Genomic DNA, 23,469 nt, shown 5'->3' on the forward strand with positions numbered 1-23,469 from the left:
ACTAACATTGACTTTGCCAAAACCTTTATCCCTCATAGCAGAATTTAATGCCGAAGCTAGAGCTGCATTGCGTAGCACGCCAATACAGTGGACAGGGTGGGTTGAAACATACAGTCAACAAGGACCTGACCCACAGGACCCTATTCACGATCAGCCGTGTTTTGGGTGTGGGGAAAGAAATTGTGTGGGACTAATTGGATTTCTTTGTGGAGGTTGTGATAGAAAATTTTGGAACGTACAAAGTTGTTTACTGGACCTCCAATGTTATGAGTGTAGCTGCAAAGAAGCAAGGGAGAATGACAACTATTTGGCCTTAGAGAAATTCGCCAACAGATCCATTTTAGAGGCTAGGGAATTGTTTGAAGCACCCGAACAAATTGTATTAGGGTGGTGCCATTGGAAAGTACACCGCTGGTTACAATATTGTTTGAAACTTAGTCGTTCTAAGGTTTTATCGACCCGTTGCTATTCTTCTGTCCCACGACATCCACTAATAAGTGACCAAATTGGACCTTTTAAAAAACAAAGAGATCTAGACACTGAACTAGAAAAGATTATTTTACGAGTAAAGCAAATTCACACCAAGCAACAAGAACGCCAAAAGAAACAAAATTGACAGCCAGACATTATGACCCCGACTCCACCCCAAACCTTTACAACTCTAATCATTGGACTAACGATAGTGCTTCCCCAAGGCTCTGCCCCAATAGACCCATGGTCTCATGCGCACCAGTGTATCCACCCAGAGTTGGGAACGAGAGGGCCCTATTTCGAGGTTTATGCCTTACGAAACAATCAGCCATATGCAAGTGAGGTGTGGGATCAGCCCTCCATGGTAGCATACAAGGGAGACCAAGTCCAAATTGGGTGTCGAGAACTCGACCCAGAGGAAGGAAAAACAAGGCGGCTAGTATTAACAATTAAACCCTTGATGCCAGCCTTTAAACATAACCTAATTACCTTTAGTCCAGTGAAAATGGGCAGGCCCACAGTTTGGATCCAGCAAAAAGGCCCAATTTCATGTCAGTGGAGCGACTTCAGGGAGGATCCACCCGGATCACGACAACCGATAAAGGGGGTGATTTATAGAGAAGATTCACTTGGGGAGCTACGCCCTCAAAACATAACCTATGACCCTCACCCTCTTCTCCATTCTCCGGGAGAAATTGTAATATCTAGTGGTCCTGAGGGAGGGAAAGCACTGTGTGAGATGGCATTTAGATTGGATCAGTCAATGACGTTCACATGTGAAAGGGAGTTGAAAACACTGGGACAGGATATTAGCTCCCTCGGGCGTGCTCTCGGGCGTGCTGTCGATTATAGGATACAATTACCAGAAGACGTGATCCCATTGTATCCAGATTTAGACTTGCCTCAAGAAACCACCCTACCAGTGGAGTGTAAAGCAGTACACAACCTAACCTTTATAGGGCCTCAGGTGATAAGAAAATCTAACGAACTAAAATTATTGTTAGACCCCACTTATTCCCTGAAGAAGGTGCAAATGAACATTCACACCGATATTACTTATTTGCAGAAGGATTGCCGACCATTTATACAGCAAAGCCTTAAGGGATGGAATGCATGGCTAGCGACAAGGTCTCATCACAGAAAAACAAAAAGAGATCTAAGTGGATGGATTGGCACCGGATTTGGTATAGTAAACACAATAGATCAAGAGGTATTAGTAAACAAATTAAGTACCGTCACATCGAGCTTAGGAAAGCTTAAGGTGCCTCTCAGTACATCCATGCTTACATTAGCTGAAACACAATCGCTAGTGGTGAAATTACTGACCATGGTAGCGAACCACACTGCAGAGGATTTTGTGAAGCTCGCTAACTACACAGGGGAGCTTGGCAAAGACATTGCACTCGCTATTCAATGCTCTCAGACGCAACAATGGGTACAGTCGGTAGCGGCAGGAATAATGAGAGAAGGAACGGCAGGTATATTACCTCAAGAAATAAGGGAAACAATACTAAAGGACAATCATACTACACGATTTGAAAGGGACCATCAAGCTTGGTGGCAGTTAGTGAACTTCACTTACGAACCTCAACGAGAACACGTTGAAGCTTATGTCCTCACCATTAGTGCGGCAGAGGAAAGAGGTATCTTTCCCATCCTCACTTTAGGGACAATGCATCAAGATGTCATTGTCAGGCCAATAAACCATAACGTTTGGGCCAGTTATGATTACACCAAAAACAAGTGGCAATCGGTTAGCACAGAAGCATGCATCCCAAGAGGACAATTAGGCTATGTTTGCGAAAATGCTGTGGTAGAAGCCGAAGATTTATGCTTAGATGCTGAAAATAGTGTATGTACCTTAGAAATGCTTCCGCATGATAAAACACAATCACAAGTTTACTATATAGGAAATGGATGTGCTTGTGTAAGGACAGCTTGTGACAACGTCACTATAGATAATTGCCTAGCAGAAACTAACAATACTAACTTTTGTGCATGCAACTTTACCAAGATCATAGGTTGTGATTTTCATTACACTGTTCCAATAACTACCCAACAGCTAATTAACGCAAATTTCAACCTATATCAAGAGATACCGAAATTACAAATAGGGATGGACGTCAAAATTCTCAAAGCAATGCTTGCACACCCTGAAGTAAAGAAATTGGTGCAAAAGGTGAACCAAACAACTAAACGAATGGTATGGCAGATAGAACACAATTCAGAAAGGATAAAGAACGTCCTGACCGAAGTAGAACAAGTAGGCCAGCATCACTGGTGGGACATCTTTACAGGATACTCCCCAACAGCTACACAGGTCTTCCATTACCTAGTGCACCCAATGCTAGTAGTAATTATAGCTTTGTTATTACTAACTCTTACAAACATTTGTTTGTGGTGGAGACTAAGAGGCATAATGAAGAGGACCCAAATGATTTGGGCAATGGCACGAGCCTATCAGTGTCCTGTGAGACCAGAACTTAACGAAAGAATTCGTAAGCTATAAGAAAAGGGGGGAATGAAGCCCCAAAGCAGATAGCCTCCAAGAAACAATGAGTTAAAACATAGAATGTGAGGCATTTGAAGAAGACATAATATTAGGAAACACATAGAGCAATTAATCAGCTAAAGCATGAAACACAAGGACAGGAAGGAGATAGGGATAGGGGGAACTGATGGGCTAAGCATGTTCAGAGCCAACAATGTCAAACTGACCCTAAGAACTTTGCCAAGCTATAGAGACCAAGCCAAGTACACCGGGAATTAACCAAATTAGGGAAGAGGTTCAAAAGTTTAAAGAGGAAGACTCATCGGAAAGACCCCGTCTATGATGAAGGCAACAGGAACGACCACCTGAGAATTCCCCAAAAGAGATGTCTCCACCTACGCTCCGCCCACGCTCCGCCTACACCACGCCCCATATGAATATGCATGATTATGTATCTGATCTGATGTAATCCTATACACAAAATTGTATATAAGGCTTGCCTTTGCTATGTGAACTCAGAAATCCATTTCGTGATTTCTCCGACGCGTCGTAATAAAATACCTCCTGCTTATCTGACTTAGGCTGAGTCTCTTAAGCAGTTATTTTCGCCTTTTGGGGCAAAATTCGGCATCATGAATTGTTTTAACTTAATGACCAATCATGGTCCAGCTGTGTCAGGACTCTGGAGAGGGTCACCAGTTTTTAGTTATCTTGTTAAGCCTTCTGTAAATATCCTTTCTGTATTCTTTAGTACAGTTTAATATAGTATTCTTTAATATAATATCATAAAATAATAAATCAGCCTTCTAAGAACATGGAGTCAGATTCATCATTTCCTCCCCATGATGGGGGACCCAAAAAAAAACACAACTAGGAGCTGTAAAAGCCTTAAAATTCCTTAAATGCCCTTTGGCTGAAAAAGTGAGAAGTTCTGTGTATTGGACAATGGCAACCTGAGCTCTCTGGCTGGAGCTTGTCTGGATTCAATTGGGCAATTCTGCAATTTCATCTTGTCCTTTTTGGAGCTGCACTCTGTCCTCTGGGTGAATGTTGCTTATATAGAAGTGCATTAATTAGAATTGGAAATCTAATTAAGATGAAAAGGAAGGCAGACAGACACCATCCAGAAGGTGTGCACATGTCACCATCAATTCTCTTCCCCTTCTCATCGCCAGGAGAGAAGCTGCTCTGCAGATGGAAAGAGCCAGGGACCCAAAGGAGCTCAGAGGGCACAGTGCTGTGGGTTGGAATTAAAAAGCACAATTACATCAGTGAACAAGAGGCCAAATAAAAGGAAGCCAGAGATTATCACTGTTATAAAAACCAGTGTCCTTGTGCCCCATCTACTCCTAGGAATAAACTTGTTTCAGGCCACGTTAAAAATCTAGTACAATAATGCAGGGCTGCTGCAAATCTGCCAGTGAAATTAAAAGCTTTTTTGGCAAACTAACAGAGAGACTCAGTCCAAAGGTTTAAGGTTCCTGGAGCTGCTTCAGTTGTGTTGCTTGACTTTCTGCAGTCCTCCTAAACTGGCTGAGTGCATCTCTCTGCTGTTTTCACCCAGCCAAAGCACTGAGAGAGGATTTTCTATTTCACACCCCATTCCTACCTTACTACTCAGATTATGTAATGTGGGTTATCCCAAATGCCTCTGGCTTTTCCCTTTGAAAAGGTTTTTTTTCAGAAAATAATAATGGGCAGATCTTCACTTCTGTAAGTTCAGCATACATCTGTTGCAGCTCAGAGGTTTTTATTACAGTTATCTGGGTTCAAAGTTTGGACCAGTTTGAATGCTTTTTCTTTTTTTGTTGTTATTTCTACAAGTTTCAACAAAAATCCTGTAGTATCTGCAAAAAGAATCTCAGTTAATTCAGTGCATTCGGAGTTACCTATCCATCTTGTAATTTTGATTTTATATATGATATGTATTTTATATATATGTATATATGAGCAAATTTTAATTTAATGGCAAAATGACAATGTTTTTTCTCTGTTCTGGGCAAGTTCCTGAGCAGGGAGTAATTTGCACACCTGTAGAACAGGAATTCTCTGTATAATAAACTGAATTAAACTGGGTGCATCCCAGTGGAAACTTCTAATTTAATTTTAGCCTCTTAGGACAGCAATGTAGGCATTCTGCTTATCAGATGAGTGTGGAGTGTACTCTGGGATAGCAGGTGAGACAATTTATCTTTTAAAGATGGGTAAGAGCAATAAGAAATTTGGTTTCAGATAATGCCTGTGGGTGCTGCTCCTAACTGTCCAACAACATGATCTTGCTTAGCAATTTTAAGACAAAAAACCCATGTAAAGGCTTTATTCCATCTCCAGGATGTGATCTACTCATTGATCCAGAGCAATTCTCCCAAAGTCATTAGAATTTTAGTACTACAAAACAAAAACATGGTTTTTTCTTAGGTTTGGGGGTTTTTTTCACCCCAATCCACAGTACTTTTTGCTGTGGATATAAAGAAGGAAAATGAGGTTCTCTTTTCACATTAAATAGAAATAATTGTTTCTATGCACAGGGTAAAAAAATAGAGGGTCAAATTAGAAAAAGCAACAAAATCTGAATGAATCAGCACAAATGTTCTATTCCTAACCCAGAGCCTGAGATTTGCAGTCACTGTGGGCACATTTTGCTGGTTGCCAGTCTCGTGGTTTCAGGATATCCCCGCTGTGTTTGATTCAGTATTGTCCTCCTGTTCTAGCCTGACCACGTTTGTTATTAAATATGGCACTTGCAGGGTTATTTGGGATGTGGAATGGGACCAGGGGATGGGATCTGTTGGGTTTAGCTGGGTAACAATTGCAGAATTTCAGCCTTGCAGTCTTACACTGTACCTTTGCCTGGAGGAAAGCTGAATAACATTACTTTGGTTAAAGGAGGGAGGCTGTTCCATTTTAACATCATCAGTAATGACTTTTCATCAGTAACATTGTTTCTTTAGGGCTTTTTTTTTGTGTGATGCTCTACATGGGTTATTAATGACAATAACTTGCTAAATTATATTCTTCTCAAAAAAAATGATAACACACAGATGTACAAACCCACATTCATGTGTTGTTTTATTGGTGCATTACAACATTACATTTCCTTCACATTGAGAAAGCATGAGAGTAAAACACATTGATCCACAAAAATGCCTTCCCTATGCTGACTTTGCACTGCTGATTGTGGCACCTACAGATCCCTCCACAAGTTTCACTCCATTAAGTCTTTCATAATTTTAATTACATTTTAATCAAACCTTTTACATTGTCTCCTTTATGATTCTCGATTGAATTATTCCCATTAAAATGTGTTATTCTTTACTGCTTTTCTGAGATCACCAATTACTCCTGCAATTTCAGGTTTTATGCTGTATTACACTTCATGTTCCAATCCTTTAGCAGCCACTACTCACTTGAGGGCTGGAAGAGATTTTCCTCCTCCCTAAGACAGCCTGTCTGTACCAAAAGCCATTAAAATACTGAGAATGTGTACAGCACAGTTAGAAGGCCCCACTCCATTTTGAGAATAAGCCAGATCTATATAAAAACATGCAAAATGCTCTATGCATCAGTATTAAACTTCTAATTTTGATTGAAGATTTGTTCTTTTTTTAACATTTGCATGTAACCTGGAAGACTAGGGCTCCTGCTGAAAGAAAGAGCTGATGGCTAAGCCTCACCCTGGCTCTGGGGCTCTCAGTAATCCTCCCACACGAAGTAATAGAAAACTATTTGTTACAGAATACTGTAGGGTGGTTTAAAAACTTCATAGGAAGATTAAACCTCCATTGAACTCTGTGGATTTCTAGAATAAGATCTCAACCTCACCAGAGGGGTGTTCTGTCAAATCCAGTGCAAATAACAAGTAATTTTGTTTTGCTGATGCTGGTAGTGTGAATTACTGTATATTCACCAGGAAAACCACAGCTAAGTTCAACTGTCTCTGCTGTAGAGCTCAGAATTCTGTAAGTGAAGCATCCTCCCTCTGGCTCAGTTAAACTGTACCAGCTTTGCTTTTTTCTGATTTCTACAGAACCTCCCGGGTTCACTCCTGTTACCTTCTGTTCCTTAATGTCACTTCCTATTTATAGCCATTTCCAAATATCATATAAATTTATACACAGCAAGGTTGCATCCTCTTGTACACAGTTATTAGGTTTATTTTTAAGGGGACCCTAATTTACTTGCTTTTTATAAAAATTCAAGTGTTGCCAATCAGGAAGCAGCTCTTCTCAAAAAAAAAAAAAAATCTACAAAGCTTTGCTTTGAGGAAAATAAATGGCAAGCCTTACATAAAGACATTGAGCTGTTTGAATCACAAAATGTCTACGAGGCTGATGCATATTCCAACAGGAACACAGAAATTATAATCATGGCAGCAGTCTCCTCCAGTCTGAAGCACCGTAATTGTGGTTGTTGATCAACATTATCTTGATTGCTCCAAGAAATGTTCAAATGCCAGGGGGTGGTCTGGAATATTTTGCCTGCATTTTTCACAGGATACCTAAGGAGAAAAAACCTGGAATCTGACATTCTGCCATCCAAAGGTACATCATTCACAGGAACAAGATGGATACTGCATAGTGCATTCCTAACAAACAGAATCCTACTGAGAATAAATTAACTTCAGTCACACACTTGTTAAACTTCCCCATACCAACAGTGGTTTGATTCTGGTGAGTTCCAATTCAGGTACCAACTCTGGCAAGCACCATGCCCAAGAGCATGGTGGGCTGAAAATGTGGGATGGGATTGGTGGAAAAGTGTCTCCAGCCTTCCTCTGGGAATGTTACAGTGCTGGAAACCACCACAGGCATTTGTGGTTGTGTGCCCAAAGTCACGAATGAGAATCTTTGCATTTCCTCAGGTCACCAATGCTGCAGTGAGTCACTACACAAGAATGAACATGGCACAACGAGATCCACAGAAAACTTTGTGTTTCTTTGTCCTCCCAGCTTTAGGGGGTTTTAAACATCTGTTCAGCTTGTTAAATGCAATGGTGTTTTCTTTCAAGTTTGTTTTGATGGTAAACACTGCAAGAGTTCTCAAAAATTGCTGATGGTCAATACCAAGTTTCTAATCCATCCTGTATGTTGTTCTTAGTTGGCAATTTTAACAGCATGGAGCTTCTTGAAGGTGAGAATCATCCTGTGGAACTACTAATGCACAAGGCTTGCCTCTCACAAGCACTTCACCAGCCACACCTTTCAACTTCTTGGTCATTAGTAGCTCAGAAGACCTTGGCAAAACTTGATAATTAATACAAAGTTCCACCAGCATGTGGAGATTTTTGTTAATGTCAGAAGGCAGCAAGATAAACATAAGGATGATGTCCTAAATTATCAAATTACAGATGTTGAACACCTGATGAAAAGTGCTCTGTGTACTTGCCACCCATCAAAATCAATGAGTGCTGAAGATGACCAGAACTTTGTAGAAGATGCTCAGTACTTCGGAAAATCTGTTTCCAGATCTAGTATATGCTGAACCAGATCTCAAAATTACTCTCTTAACCATTCTCCTCATGAGATTCTTTTAAATCATGTGCTTTCCCCTTCCCTTGAGTAGTTCTGCCTGCTTGCAGTAGACTGAAAACAGATAATTCAGCAAGTCAGTAAGAACTGAAAATTTAGCTTTAAAACTAGGATGGTGCCATGGCATTAAAAATAAAATATTTAAATTCCCTTTATAAAAAGGAAAGAAACAAAAGGAAAAAAAATGTACATTAAGAACCACTGTTAAGAGACCAGTTTGGAGGAAATGTGAGAAGGCTAAAAGTTCATTCTGCACATTTCTCAAAGTCATACGGGACCTTCAGTGATTCCCTCCAGAGGCAGCCCAGTGGCATTGTCTGCTGTGGGTCTCTCTTCTTTCTTCACTGAGTTCTGATCCAGCAGGCTGACATAAGATTTGTGACAGGCTGTATTGCCCAAAGGAGGGTAGTGCTGTCTGTAGCAAATATAAGCAAAAATGAGGCCAATCACCCCTCCAACAAAAGCATCTGCAGGAAAAAAGCAACAAAACCAGAAGCACATTACAAGAGGAAGGGCAGACAGGAGTGAAAACTGCAAATAAAAGACATTTGGTTGATGTGAAAGTGTTTAACACAGAAAATATGGATTTTGAATTTTCCTAAAGAATTTGGAACCAAATACCACACTGGACACATCAAATCCATCCTTGAGGACTTGTGCAATATTTTGAACACCCAAAGTGTAGATGGTTGGCTCAGTTTTGGGAGATGAACACTGGGAATAGAATGGCCTCCATGAGGTATCAAACACTCCTGATGTTTCAGATCACAGCTGACCACTTGTGGGTGGGCAACCCATGGATCTTCACCCAGTTAAAAAAGCACACTGCCAAGAACAATCTCAAGCTGGATGAATTCTTACCAAAAGCATCTGAAAGGTCAAAGACTAACCATGCCTGTTAACTGATTTAACACCTCTTGAATATCTTTCTTTGATGTTTTTTACTATCCCATACTCCTATCAGAAAATAAAGTAAGGTAAGTAAGACTATTGGATGAGATATTTGCAGCTCTCACACTAAGGCAATTTAAAATTTTCTATAGAGGATTCCTTCTGTTTCTGGTTATTATAATAACCAGAAAATACCTCACTAAAATACTCACCTCATCTTGTGTTTCATTTACAGTCAACAAGAGAAAAATTTCAGTGGACATACACACTCTGTGAAAGCCTCAGATTTAACATGAAGGATAATGAAGTGAGGCAAAAGGAACTGGTTAAAATGACCTGACAACACATTTTATTTTAACAAGACTGATACAGCTCCATATCATCTGTGTGTACCTGTGTTTCCATTATTTTAATTTCAAAAAACCCAAAGTGTAATTAAAATAGTGAATCATTTGGTTTACTGGCAAAGAAGGGTAAATCAATACAAATTATTTTTGTCTAAAGTCCTTAAATACAGATTAAATACCCTGGTTTGGCATTGTGATTTTTATCAGAACAAAGGCCATGTAGTTCAATTTTCAATGCATAATAGATGGTTTGTAATCATTAGAGAAGTGAGATCCCTTTTATCAGGAATGGCTGGAGCAAGAAAACCTGAAAAATTTAATAGTGAGGTAGATAAACTTAAGAAATGTGACTGTAAGTAACATTTGAGGAACAGGACTACATGGAATCACCCAGGAGATGCCTTCTATTCCTATGTTCTCTTCCTCCACACAAAAGGACAAAATGAATCTATCACAAATTAATGTAACAGGGGCTCAAACAGGAATTTAAAAGGTGCTTGTGTGCAGACAGTAACTTATCCTACCCACACTAGAAGCTGACTGATTTAATCAGCCTGGCTCTACCAAACTACAATGGTATTAAAGGTACTGAGAGCAAGAATTTTCACTGTACAGCATCAATCAAGTGTAAAAAACTTAGTTATTGTGACAAGATTATTTTTCTATAAACCTGTGTTAGGTGCTATTCTCAGATAACTTGCACCTGCATAAACAGTTTTTACACTGTTAAACAGAAAAATGAAAATTATCTTTCACAACCAACTTCTCAGCATGTAGACACTGACAGTTTGAGTGACCAATCAAGGCAGAATAACAACTTGTTAGTAACCAAAAAAGGTAATTGGCAAGACAACTCCTAACCAATTAGAGACCCATACAAAGTTTGTAAATCTGTATAAAAATGAATTATGTGGATACAGAATGGGCCTTTTTGAACCATGAAGAAAATGGAGTCCTGTGTAATTTATTCCCACAAGTTTGCAGCTCCATCTCCTTAAAATTCCAAGGCAGAACAGGAGCAGCTGTGATGAGCTGAGTCCCAACCCTGGGTGCAGTGTTCCTCCACCATGCACAGAGCACACCACCATCACCTGCTCACCTTTCAGCCCATCAATAATTCTGGCAAGGCACAGTTCACAGTGAAAACACCTGTTCCAAACCTGCACCCTCCACATTTCTTCCCATTCCTCCTTTTCTCTCTAACAGGGATCTCAGGCCAGGTGTTTTGTGTGCCTCCTGCCAGCCTGGCGAGGCAGCAGCTCATGCTCAGCAGGTTTGTGCTGGAGGCTCTCCCCAGCCCCAGGGTGACTGAGAAAAGGAGAAATGGCTCCTGAAACAAGACAAGGCTCTGCTGGAAAGCAGGAGGCTCCTCAGAGAATGTGTCAAAGCTAATGGCTGCTGATGAAGCAGCTGCAGGAGCACAGCAGGGGGAGGGAAAGCGTGGCTGAGATTGGTTCTGGTGCTGGGTGAGATGAGAAGGTGCTTGGAAGGAGAGAGCAATGCAGCAATTAATTGAAATTATATGAGGAACTAACAGAATGCTGTGTCTTTGACTGGGATTTGGGGCCAGGTTTTGGTAGCAGAGGGAGCTGCAGGGGTGGGTTCTGTGAGAATCTTCTCCATGTGCAACACAGCCAGCCCCAGGATGGGTCTGCCACTGGCCAAGGCTGGGACAGCAGGGATGTGGGAGCACCTCTGGGATAACAGATGTAAAAAACTGGAAAAAAAAATCTGGACAACTGAAATAGCAGCTGGAGAGAAGAGTGAGAAGATGTGAGAGAAACAGCCCTGCTGACACCCAGGTCAGTGAGGAAGGAGGGGCAGGAGCTGCTCCAGGCACCTTGACAGCAACTACAGAGTGATCTCTCCCCAACTTATCTCGACTCGTGAACTTTTCTCTGCATTTTCTCTCATCATTCCAGCTGAGGAGGGGAGTGACAGACCTGGTGTCCAGCCAGGGTCAACCCACCACAGTGCTGGAAAACAGGAAACAGCATGGAACCAGTATGGAACTGAAATTTCAGGTAATTGAAAGGAGCACTCAGGACCTTCAGGGGAGTTCAATTTGCAAGGCCAGCAAGTGCAGTCCCAGCAATACCACAGAAAGCCAAGGTGACCTACATAACAGCAGCAGAAATACCATGCATGGTATTTCTTATAGGAATACAGGGGCAAATAGGGAAAAAGTAATTACAGGCTGGTTTACTTAGCAGAAGACAAGAGTTAAAGCAAGGAAGCTACAAAGGTGGCCCTAAAGAAGGTAAAGAAATAATTGATGGCAGGGTTTTCTGAATTGTCACACGAGTGTGTAATTGATAAATAGCACAATCTCCTCCATCAGTTACAGAACTTTGGAGGACTCTGAGACAACAGTGACAGATGCAGTGACCTGATGGGTGTTGCACTCCTGCTGTGAGGGAGGAGAGGATGCTGTGGCAGAGGCCTGAAGGTCTGAAGGTCACTGCTAGCTAATCCAGCCTTGCTAGGAAGCCCCAGCATCAATCCAGGAGCAAGGAAAATCTATAGCACAGCATGGTGCTTTAACTCACACCATGTACTGCAACAGAAAAAATCAAAGAAATATGTCACCCTGTTCTTCTAAAGTTCTTCTAAACCTTCTGATGTTTACATTTTTGTAACAGAGTTTCTCATGCACTTTTCATATAAAAGTAATTGTTTTACATTCCTTTCTAGAAGAAAAGAGAATTGATAAACTGTTAGTTTGACCAGTGCAGTTAAAAAAGTAGCAATTTCTTCCTATCCATAATCACTTATAAATATCAGAGTTCAGAAATAAACTACCCCTTTTTTACCTTAACCATCTCAAAGTGGGACTGTCGCTCATTTCGTGTCGCATTACAACAGAAATCCATGGCTAACTCAGGAAAAAAAAGATGGGAAAATGGGGCATGTGCATGCCTGACCTTGCCAGTGGTGTTTGTAGTCACACATCCGTGACAGGGCGATCATCATGGCACAGTAGAGGGGCAGGATGGCTGCACAGAGCCTCCAGCTCTTCCCCCGGCCGCTCTCCGTGAAGCAGTGCAGCTTTCCAGCCAGGTAGAACGTGGTGAAGCCAAGGCCTGAAAATGCAACTGAAAAAGCAAAGCACATCACTGCAGGGAACTGTAATTAGTGCTGGTTTGGTTGCTTGGTATTACAGCGACCTGAGTGGGCCGCTGCTGGTGAGAGAGAGACGGTGAATCCTGTATCTTGATCAGAAGGCTTGATTTATTAATATATGATATAATACATTATAGTTATACTAAATAGAATATAGAGTGAGGTTTGCAGAGCTGCTTGCTAAGCTAAGAAGAGATAGAAAAGAACCCACAACAAAGTTGTGCTCAAGGACTCAGTCCCCTGGCTTGAACTGGTGATTGGCTCTTAATTATAAACATAGAAAATGAGCCAATCAAGGTGAATCCTATTGCATTCCACAGCAGCTGATAACAATTGTTTACCTTCTCTTCGGGGGCCTCTGGCCTCCCGAAGACACAGAAATCCAAAAGGAAGGATTTCTCTGGAGAAATGTCTGCGACAGCTTGGTTGGTTTTTCTTTTTTTTCTTTTTTTGTTTTTATTAAAGCAGTTAAGATCTTGCAAACATTAAAAAAAAAATCACATTTTTGAGGAAGTGAATGAGAAAAGACATTCTCCAACAAGATCCATGACTTACATGTATTCTCCACAGCAGTGGTGTTACCTATGGAGCCATACAAGCAACCAGGAAAGGGAACACTCAGAAGCAATTAGATTTTTTTCTAATATATACACTCAGCTTTCACATAATCTGACATGTCTGCAAACACTGTGTTGCCTCTAGACATTCACCTATCCCATAGAAATTTAAATTTTTTCTTCCTTCAGCAATTTACCTTTTTCCTCTGGGGGATACATCAGACACTAAATTAAACATTTAAGCAAATTTTTAACTTGAGTCACAAAAGCTTTTTCGTGCTTCAACCTTCAGTAAATCTTTCCTGATTTTAGACCTATTCTAAAATGTTGAGGTTCAAAGCAGAAAAGGATTCAGACAGTTTGCACTGTAATTGAATTACATTTAAATGACATTTTTAGATTCCATTACCCAGTTTCTATAGAACATGCACAAGTGGCAGTGACAAGAGAACTCAGGCACCAAGTTTCTGCCCTGAACTTTCCTGTTGCAGCTTTTACACCTTCCAGAGAGACACTGGACAAGGAAAGGACTTGTTTGCATCATTTCATCTTCCAGATGAGTAAATGGAGCAATCAAAATAAAATCTGTCTCGGATATGCAACATCAAATGCAATCCTGAAGCAAAAACTTTCCCTCTCCAAAAATATTTTTGTCTTCATATTTCTATTTTTCACCTGAGGTTATTATTTTTTAGGTGAACTGAAATCTGAAGGCAGCGTTCCCAGGCAGAAGAATCAATGGCTTTGTGGTTTCATTTTCAGGCAATCTGCAATGCCCAGCAATTTAAAGGGCTTAAAGGAATATTGCCCAAACTATAAAGTAGGTGTGCAGTTCACACAGACTCATATTTAGGATTAATACGATTTACCAGGCAATTTTATCAGCAATTGTCAGCATGGTGCCCAGCAGCAGCAGATGTGCCTAAAAGGACTTTAAAGAGAATCTGGTGATATTTTAAAAAGACTATTTCCCCCAAATTTTTGGGGTTCTTTTCAGGGTCTGCCAGATTTCCAGAAGAAGGTGCTCATGGAAGAACATGGAAGTTCAGCAGGATCTACATTTGTAATAAACACAAAGGCTGATCTTGCCTTAGGTGGTGGATGTGTTCCTCTAACTAAAAGTCAGAAAGAAGAGTCACAAACACTTCTCTAGGGGAACCTATGCCTAATATAAAAGGGAAAAGAAATATATCTAATATAAAGAAATATATCTAATATACTCTAATATACTCTCTCTAAATATATATCTATATATATATATCTAATATACTATATACTATATCTATACCTAATGTAGTATATCTAATATACTCTAATAATATATTAGTATATATAAAACTAATATCATGGCTGTAGAACTACCACTGTGCAGAGAAGCCTTACACTGCAGAATTTCAGACTGACTTCCCTTACCCTGGAGTGTGCAAATCCAGAAAGAGCTGCTTGACCCAAGAGTCCCAGTGCATGCAGAGTCAGCAGCAAAAACCACAGAATTAACAGCAAAATGCTCTGGGATGTGGGATATCCATTATAGAAGTAACTGCAGAATTCAAGACAGCTCAATTGCTGTGCACCCCTTGTGGGCAGCTTTGCCTGATGGCTCTGTTTTGAAAATGTCAGTCAAGAACATAAAGAAAAACAATTCACTCTTCAAGAATCCTGGGCCTGAAGGTGATATTTACACTGAAGAATTGGTCCATCAGTAGAATATATCTGAGCACTTTTTCCTGCACTAGCTGGAGTCCATACATCGCTGCAGCACGAAGGAAATGCAAATACACACATGCCCTGAAGGGTCACACCCTGCCTACTGTCCCAGTAAAAGTTATTAGGAGGACAGATCCCAAAGATTCAGCAGAGCAATACAAAACCACTTCTAAGCTGCCTTCTTCCAGAAAATAAATCAAACTCTTTTTATACAAAGAAGGAAAAAGCAATATAAAATACCAACCAGCCCTTTTTGGAGACATTGTTGTAAATGAACAGAAGAAAATCAGTCTGAATTAATTTAAAACAATGTTAACACAAGAAACATGTTGATACAAATTCCAGACACAAAAAACTATTGATTTTAAATGTTGTAAGAGGAGAAAGGAATGAAGAAACGAGATAGTTTTACCGATTCTCGTAGCTAACTCAAATCAAAATCCTGATGCCACAAATTGCTGAACTCAGGAAAAACTCTCATGAGAAAAGCCACAGGTTCTGTCATGGCTTGTTAAAATTCTTTAAAATGCATTATCATTATTTGAATAAATAAAAATACAATAGACTCAATTGTTGTTTGTTTCTATGATGTTCTTTTTTAAAGAAATGAGTTCAGAAGGAGTAAGGAGGATGACAGCATCTGGAGATAGCACAGATCCCATCCTGACACGTGATTCCCTCCAGACAGGGAATTTAGGTGAGCTGAAAAACCTGTCTGTACAGACCAAACCAATTACCAAGCTGAAATGCATAAGGTGAGAAACTGTAAACAAGAATTTGATCTAAAGCACCCCAAATAAATTATTCATTTAAAAATGTAATTGCTTTTGTGAGTGTTTTTCTGAAATTTAAACTACCCCAGGAGGATTTTCAGCCTCTCAAGTTTTAATGGATGCTTTGCTAAGCACACAATAAATGACTTTTTTACATTAAGCAGTTTTTGAACTAAAGAAAACCCCTCAACTTACTTAAATGTCATCAAATTACAAAACAACCATCTGAATGGCCTTTTAAAGGATCAGATAAAATGATCCATCCCTTTGTCTGCAATGCTTTATTTTTGCAGTGATTACTGTGCATTTCCCAAGTGCAAACACAGACCATTCATCACTGGAATTGCTCAGCAGCCTACTGAGGAATTCCAGCAGCTAGGGCTACTGCTGAATGTTTTCAGTTTCACACTGTTCAAAGACTGAAATATTTATCTTTCTTGAAAGAAAAAGTATGATACCAAATGTGTGCATAAATTTTAATGCTGAAATTCAATTCAAAGAGCATTTTATAGAAGTACAATTCCCAAAGAATGTTATGAGCTTATTCTCACAAAGTATTTTTAAATTCCTTTTTTCCAACTGGGACAGTCAATCACCTTCCCTTTGACTTAGCTTTATTAATTTCTTTTCACAGAGAAAGACAGTTCAGCAGCAGCAACATGAAAAGCACATCACAAAATACAAATGTATGCAGGGACTTGGGAAACAAAAAAGAGATGCTGGAGACAGAGACATGTTAGAACAAAAATAGACTTATATTATCTGGAAAGCAAGAGCATTAGTCATTAGATTGTTCTTGCACCACTGTCACAGTGAATTCTTATGAATTTTTTTTATTTTTTTTGGTGACATGTATTTTTAATGTACCTTTCCAGATACCTCATCTCACCTGAAATTCCTTAAGTGGCCTCAGGATGCATCTCATTGCCACCAAAAAATGAGACCTAAGTTTTGATTTGTTCAGTTCATGACACCTTTTACAAAAGTCCTAAAAACAACCTGTTCCACAGCCTACTTTTCCATTTCTGTGGGTAGAAATCTTGAAAAAATTCCTCTTCTGTGAGAACACAGTAAAGAGAAGATTAAACCAGCTCAGATCCTGGAATTACTGTTAATAATTTCTCTTTTTAAACACAGCCTAGGCACAAGCCTTACATCACTGCCTCTTCAGCTCTAATATAAATTATGGCCATGGGGACATTTATCAGACATTTAACAACAAATAACCCCTACCAAGAGCAATTTTTTATCTTCCAGGTCAACACTGGGAGATATCAAATTCCAACCAATAGATCAGGGTCACTTCTTGCTTTCCTGTTTTTCTGTAATTACATTATCAGTAAAATCCTGGGTAAGGATCACATCCTGCTCAATCCCTTGTCATGCCAAGTATTTCCATCACCCATTCAGGGATAATAATAATAATGAGAAGAAGAAGAATTTAAAACTTAGTTGAAGGAAATTGGCCCAAGCATACAGACTAGCATGTAAAATACAGTTAGAAGAAAGGCTGAGGAGTTTCTCCATGCATAGAACTGTTGGACAGTGGAGGATCAGAATGCTTTTGTCAAACTCATGGTCAGCAGTTGTCGCAGACATTTCTCCACAGAAATCCTTCCTTTTGGATTTCTGTGTCTTCGGGAGGCCAGAGGCCTCTGAAGACAAGGTAAACAATTATTATCAGCTGCTGTGGAATGAAATAGGATTCACCTTGATTGGCTCATTTTCTATGTTTATAATTAAGGGCCAATCACCAGTGCAAGCCAGGGGACTGAGTCCTTGGCCACAACTTTGTTGTGGGTTCTTTTCTATCTCTTCTTAGCTTAGCTAGCAGCTCTGCAAACCTCTCTCTATATTCTATTTAGTATAGTAATAATGTATTATATAATATCTTAATAAATCAAGCCTTCTGACTCCAGATCAGAAGGCTGCGTGTTTGAATCACGTCGGGGTCACCAGATATTACAGCGACCTGTGTGGGCCGCTGGCTGGTGAGAGAGAGATGGTGAATCTTGTATCTTGAATCAGAAGGCTTGATTTATTAAGATATTATATAATACATTATTACTATACTAAATAGAATATAGAGAGAGGTTTGCAGAGCTGCTTGCTAAGCTAAGAAGAGATAGAAAAGAACCCACAACAAAGTTGTGGCCAAGGACTCAATCCCCTGGCTTGCACTGGTGATTGGCCCTTAATTATAAACATAGAAAATGAGCCAATCAAGGTGAATCCTATTTCATTCCACAGCAGCTGATAATAATTGTTTACCTTGTCTTCAGAGGCCTCTGGCCTCCCGAAGACACAGAAATCCAAAAGGAAGGATTTCTGTGGAGAAATGTCTGCGACAAGCAGTGTCAAGGAGTTTACTGGAATACACCAGTTTTAGTGCTGCAAATAATCCCCCTTAATGCTTCAAAAAAGAACTATGAAAACCCCAGGGCTGTGCCCAGCCTGAGCAGGAAGGGTTATACAGGAAATCACTGCTTCTCTTTTCATGGTGTGACACACAGCAGAAATAGGAAAATCCTATTTGTTCCTGCAACACTGTAAAGTGCAAAGCAATGCAGCCTGATCTATCCAGCATCTGCAAGAGGAACTTTTAATTTGGGTTTTATGGAGAGAAGTAGAATTGGACAGGGGGAAGGCAAATGACTGTGAGCCTTTTTTACCCCCACTTTCAAATGAACCAGGACACCAAGGAAGAAGTGGCTGCACAGCAGGATTGTGCTGTCACAGAATTCAATGGGCTCCAAACTTGCCAAAAACTCTCTTGAGAGAGACTTTTGATTAACTCTCTTTGGAAAATCAGGGACTGGAAAATTGGGCATCTTCATTCCCATTTCAGTCTGGAATGAAGTTTGCTAGTGAAGAGAGCAAAACTAGAGTTGCTCTCTGTTATGGAGTACACAATGGATTTGGGATTAATACTTTTAAACATACAAAGAAAAGGGAGAAAATATAATTTTTCAAAATCCTAAATAACTGAATTGTTCACCACGGAGAAGAGGAGGCAACCTGATGTAGTGGGAGGTGTCCCTGCACATGGCAGAGGTGGAACTGGATGATCTTTAAGGTCCCTTCCAATCAAACCCCACAGTGCCCCTATATCCTTTGTGTAAAATAAATCCAGAATAAAAAAAATGTAAGTAAGTAAATAAATAAATAAATATTAAAATAATAATACTATTAATAACATTACAGACAATATTTAATAATAAATTAATTAATTAATTCAGTTGGCCAGGTACGATAAATCCCAGTGAGGAACCACTGCTCTACACCTCCAGGATTCCTGTACTAAGAAATCACTTTTTTTTAAAATTCAGAAAAAAAGGAATATCTTTTTGAGGCATACACACAATCTGAACCTCAAACAGGCTCAAAAGAGTTGATTTATAATTAAAGGCTGGAAAACTGAACATTAAGGAGTTCATTTCCCCAGCCCCTCATGAATTCCAACAGCCCTTGTTGTTGAGTATGCTCAGGTAATTATGTCAGAGAAGAGGCAGAAACATTAAACAGAACCATTCCTGAGTGTACTCAGAGTTTGAATTAAGAAGGCAATAACCCCTCAGGACCTTTTTTTTTTGCTTGCATATCTAAGAAATCCTTTTCATATTTCCCTGGATTCTTTTATAAAAGGATGAAATATTTCAGTGAGACAGTGCCATACAGCTGTTAATTAAGAGATTTATCCTGAAAATAGGGGAATAGCAGCAATTACTGCCAAAAACCTGTGGCTTGTAGCTCATTTGTTACTTAAAATGTTCATTTTCAAGTGAAGGAAATATGATTATACTCCATGAAATTGCTAGCTAAAGATAATTAACAGTTCAAATTTAGATACCCAACTATAATTACAAGTACTGAGGTAATATTTTATAAAAATTATCACAGAATAGCAAACATTTCTATTGTAATTCAATAATTTCTCCATTCTGAAGCACATAAATCACTTTAATTTTTCAAACAAATGGATGTCTTTTAACATGCAAAAATATTTTCATTCTTACAACTGACTAATTTTATTTAGTGGGAAAGGGGAGGAGAAGCCACCTGTCCTTTAATTTTAATGACATCATATTTCCCAGACACCTTTTTTCTTTGTAGTGGCACAGCAAGAAACACCACAAATGCCGGGTTAATTTAATTAGTGCTTCATCAGGCAAGTGTAAAACATCAATGATACAATCAGCTTTAATATCTCTGATGATATACAGTGACAAACACTGAGCGGAGCAGTCAATTGTGAAGAGACAGAGAGAATAAAATATTTACAACCAGCCAGTCACAGCAAAGTGCTGGGATGTTCTGAGAGTTGCTGTAGAGTCTTTACCTGGCTGAGAGGAGAATCCACACCCAGGCTGCTGTCACAGAACTTATAAATGGCTCAGAGAAGCAAAAACCAAGAGATTTTTCTCTTTTTCTCCCAAAACTGAGGAGGGGGACGAGATGGAAACCTAATTTAGGAGTAATCCTGAGAATGCTTTCAGCCCAAATCAGCAGAGTCCAGCTGGGGGGAATGGGACTCACCCAAATAAATGCAGTGCTGGTCTGTGAACCAGATGTCAGGACTACAGCTGTTAGAGGTAAAATCTTATTTCCAAGAAATACCATAGAACAATAGATAGAATCAAGGCCAGATCTATGGATATTCACACCCAAATTATTCTCCTGCTCCTTATTTAACTCCTGCCCATCACCAGCCCTGCTGCAAGAGGCATTTCTGCATTCAATGATATTTTTCATTGAGATTCCAGCCTCCTTGCCATAAATACCAGAAATTGATATCATATCCTACTGCTTGACAGCATAAATATCTTTTAAACATTGCCTATTGACTGTTTTGTTATTTACATCAACTAGTCGTTCAATTTGTTCAGACAGGATCTTCCTGTGTTCATCCACACAAACTTACTGATTTCAAGCAAGTAATGAAGGCAGACAGAGCAGGAAACATGGAGAATAGAACAGAAAAGAATATTTCAGTTGGAAGGGACCAACAATTATCATCTATTCCTGCTGCCTGACCACTGCAGAGCTGAAAAAGCTAAAAAAAAAGTTTTTTCAATAATTTTAAAATCATTTGAAATTAATGTTAATTTTAAAATTAATTCATTTTAGTCAATTATTTTGTAATTTTAAAAAATTACCAAAAGCTAAAGCAAGTTATTAAGAGCAGTGTCCAAATACCTCTTAAACATTGACAGGCTTGGCAAACACTGCCCAGCTCTCTGGGAAGCCTCTTCCAGTGTTGGACCACCCCCATGGGAAGGAGATTATTCTGACATTGAGTCTGAACCACCCCTGGCACAGCTTTGAATCATTCCCACGTGTCCTGTGGATCCCAGGGTGAAGAGACCAGCAAAGACAGGCTAATGAAATGAAGGATAAAATAGCTTATCATATGGTAGGGAACTTCTTGCATGACTAAGCAAGTGATGTTTTAAATATTTAGATGTCTGTGGAAATGCTCTGATAGCCTAAACATTGGGTCAATCATTCTGATTTCTATTTTCTGATTAATTCCCTCAGTAAAATCATCCAGAGGCTTTTTCCTTGCCCCATCTCCCCTATGAGTGATTTTTTTAAAAATACTTCCCATGCTATTTCATCCACAAATCCAACTTTCATTGCCTTCCAACATGGTCAGAAACCCTCAACATAATCATTCCCCAAAAATTCCCAGTTGCTTATAAAAAATGTAGGAACCAGACTGAGAAACTTCCAAATCCATTGTCTAATCCAGGCTGAAACAAAGGAAAACTGAAAGCCTCAACAAAAAAAAAAACAAAAAAACAAAAACAAACCAACAAACAAACAAAAAAAAAAACCAAAACCAAAAAAACCCCTCCACTAGTCAAATCAGTAGTTTTCAACAAAGCAGTATTACTTTTAAAAACATTTTGCATAAATAATTGTCATGTAGGCTTTGTTTGAGAAAACACTGATGTCATTATTTGTTCAGTGTTCTGCAGAAGGAAGGGGACATAAATTACCTAATAACTCAGGTTTTCTATGTGGAACTGACAGCATTAGCAAAATCCAAATGAGGCTATTGCAGGTGCTCTTTTTCTCTTTCTGTCATAAATAGTATACTTGATTTCCTGCATTTATCTCATAGCTTTTATCTCAAGAGCCTTTTAATATCCCCTCGCTTTCAAGAGATCTAAATTAATGTTTTCAGAAAATGTAATGACTGAGATTTCTGCTGTTTGATAAATCAGTCAACCACCTCTAAAGGAAGCTGCCTGGCATTTTAACTTTATCATTCAATTTCAAGGGTTTTATTGAGTTATTTTTCTTTTGCTTATAGCAGAATTGTAGTTGGCACTCCTGATTTTAAGGAAACTATTCTGGATTCAGGGTTGTTTGCATTAGAAGAACATGATCTTGTGTGAGTCAGGTCTATCCCTTTTGCTCAAAGGGGATTTGAGTGTGCAAGGAGGATTTGGAGACTGATCACAACTAATTCTTTTAGGGTGGAAAAGACCCACCCCAGCTCACAAAGGTAAGTGCTCAGTAGGGAGTTTTAAAGTCCCCATGGACACAGAATATTTGGGTTTCCTCCCAAGTAGCTCTAATACAGGTAGAACACTCTCCTGCATACTCTGATTTATGTGCTGCAATGGCAGTTTCAAGGAATCTCAATGTTGGCCAGCACTGTAGTGAGATTTCTTCCTCAGAGATGGTCAGAAAGTGAAGTGCCAGCCCCGCCTGAGTTCACAGCCCTCCAATCTCAAATCAAACTTGTGCTTTCTGACCCATTTCACTGCAGAGAAGAGCTGTCACCACAGTGCACAGATGGAAATTGATCTTTAGATCTCTGCTGTGACTCAGAGAACTTTGAAGAGAAAAGGTCAGGCAGAAGAACAATGCTCTTTACTTTAGGTACAGCTGGAATCTACAGCAGCACAACAAAGCCTTCTGCAGCCTCTGAAACCAATACCTTAATATTAGCTTAAAAATTTGCCCAAAAACCTAAAGTTAAGTAAAAAGAAAGGAAGAATTAGACTGAAAGGTAATTAAGCTCCTTTCCTGCACAGATGAAAGCAAACTGAACAGATATAATAACCAAGAAACAGCAATTTAATAACCCATAACCAGCAGCAGCTGCTGGGAAAACTGGTTTATTGGAGTGAAGATCAGAGATTTACTCACACTTGCAGCTCACTTTTTTAACTTCAGCTTTTTCCATATTTCCATTTTGTCTCTAAGTGTAAACTCTAGCTCAAAAGGCAAAGGAAATAATTTTCTTCTTCACTTCTAAAGGGCCATTACTTTCTCAAACACATCAAGACACCTTAGTTCATCAAGGAGGTAATTAAAAAACATGACAACACAAGTCACTGCTATTGTCCCCACTGCCTCTGATTGCATTCTTCATTTCAGATTCCTGATTGAATTCTCTGATTTCTTCAGCAATATTCAACAGTAATCTCTACAAACCTCTTTCAGCAATATAATAAAAAGAAGAAAAACAAAAACACCCACATGAGAAATGAAAGCTCTGGCACAGCTCTGTGTTAACATTCATTCTGTAAATATAAAATTGAAATGCTACCACAAAATTATTTC

General features: G+C 39.4%; 1 protein-coding gene across 1 annotated transcript in view; it reads right to left on the bottom strand.

Annotated features, from left to right (window-relative positions):
* Positions 1–6,006: 6,006 nt before the first annotated feature.
* PLPP4 (phospholipid phosphatase 4) overlaps positions 6,007–23,469 on the bottom strand; it is a 48,178-nt gene continuing 30,715 nt past the window's right edge. The window contains exons 6-8 of the mRNA XM_059477296.1: positions 12,653–12,823; positions 8,769–8,957; positions 6,007–7,460 (exon numbers count right to left, since the gene is read on the bottom strand). Coding sequence (XP_059333279.1) covers positions 7,450–7,460; positions 8,769–8,957; positions 12,653–12,823 — 371 coding nt within the window. The 3' untranslated portion in view covers positions 6,007–7,449. The remainder of the gene's footprint in view (positions 7,461–8,768; positions 8,958–12,652; positions 12,824–23,469) is intronic.

The sequence above is a fragment of the Ammospiza nelsoni genome, chromosome 8 (assembly GCF_027579445.1).
Source record: "Ammospiza nelsoni isolate bAmmNel1 chromosome 8, bAmmNel1.pri, whole genome shotgun sequence".
NCBI classification, from domain to species: domain Eukaryota; kingdom Metazoa; phylum Chordata; class Aves; order Passeriformes; family Passerellidae; genus Ammospiza; species Ammospiza nelsoni.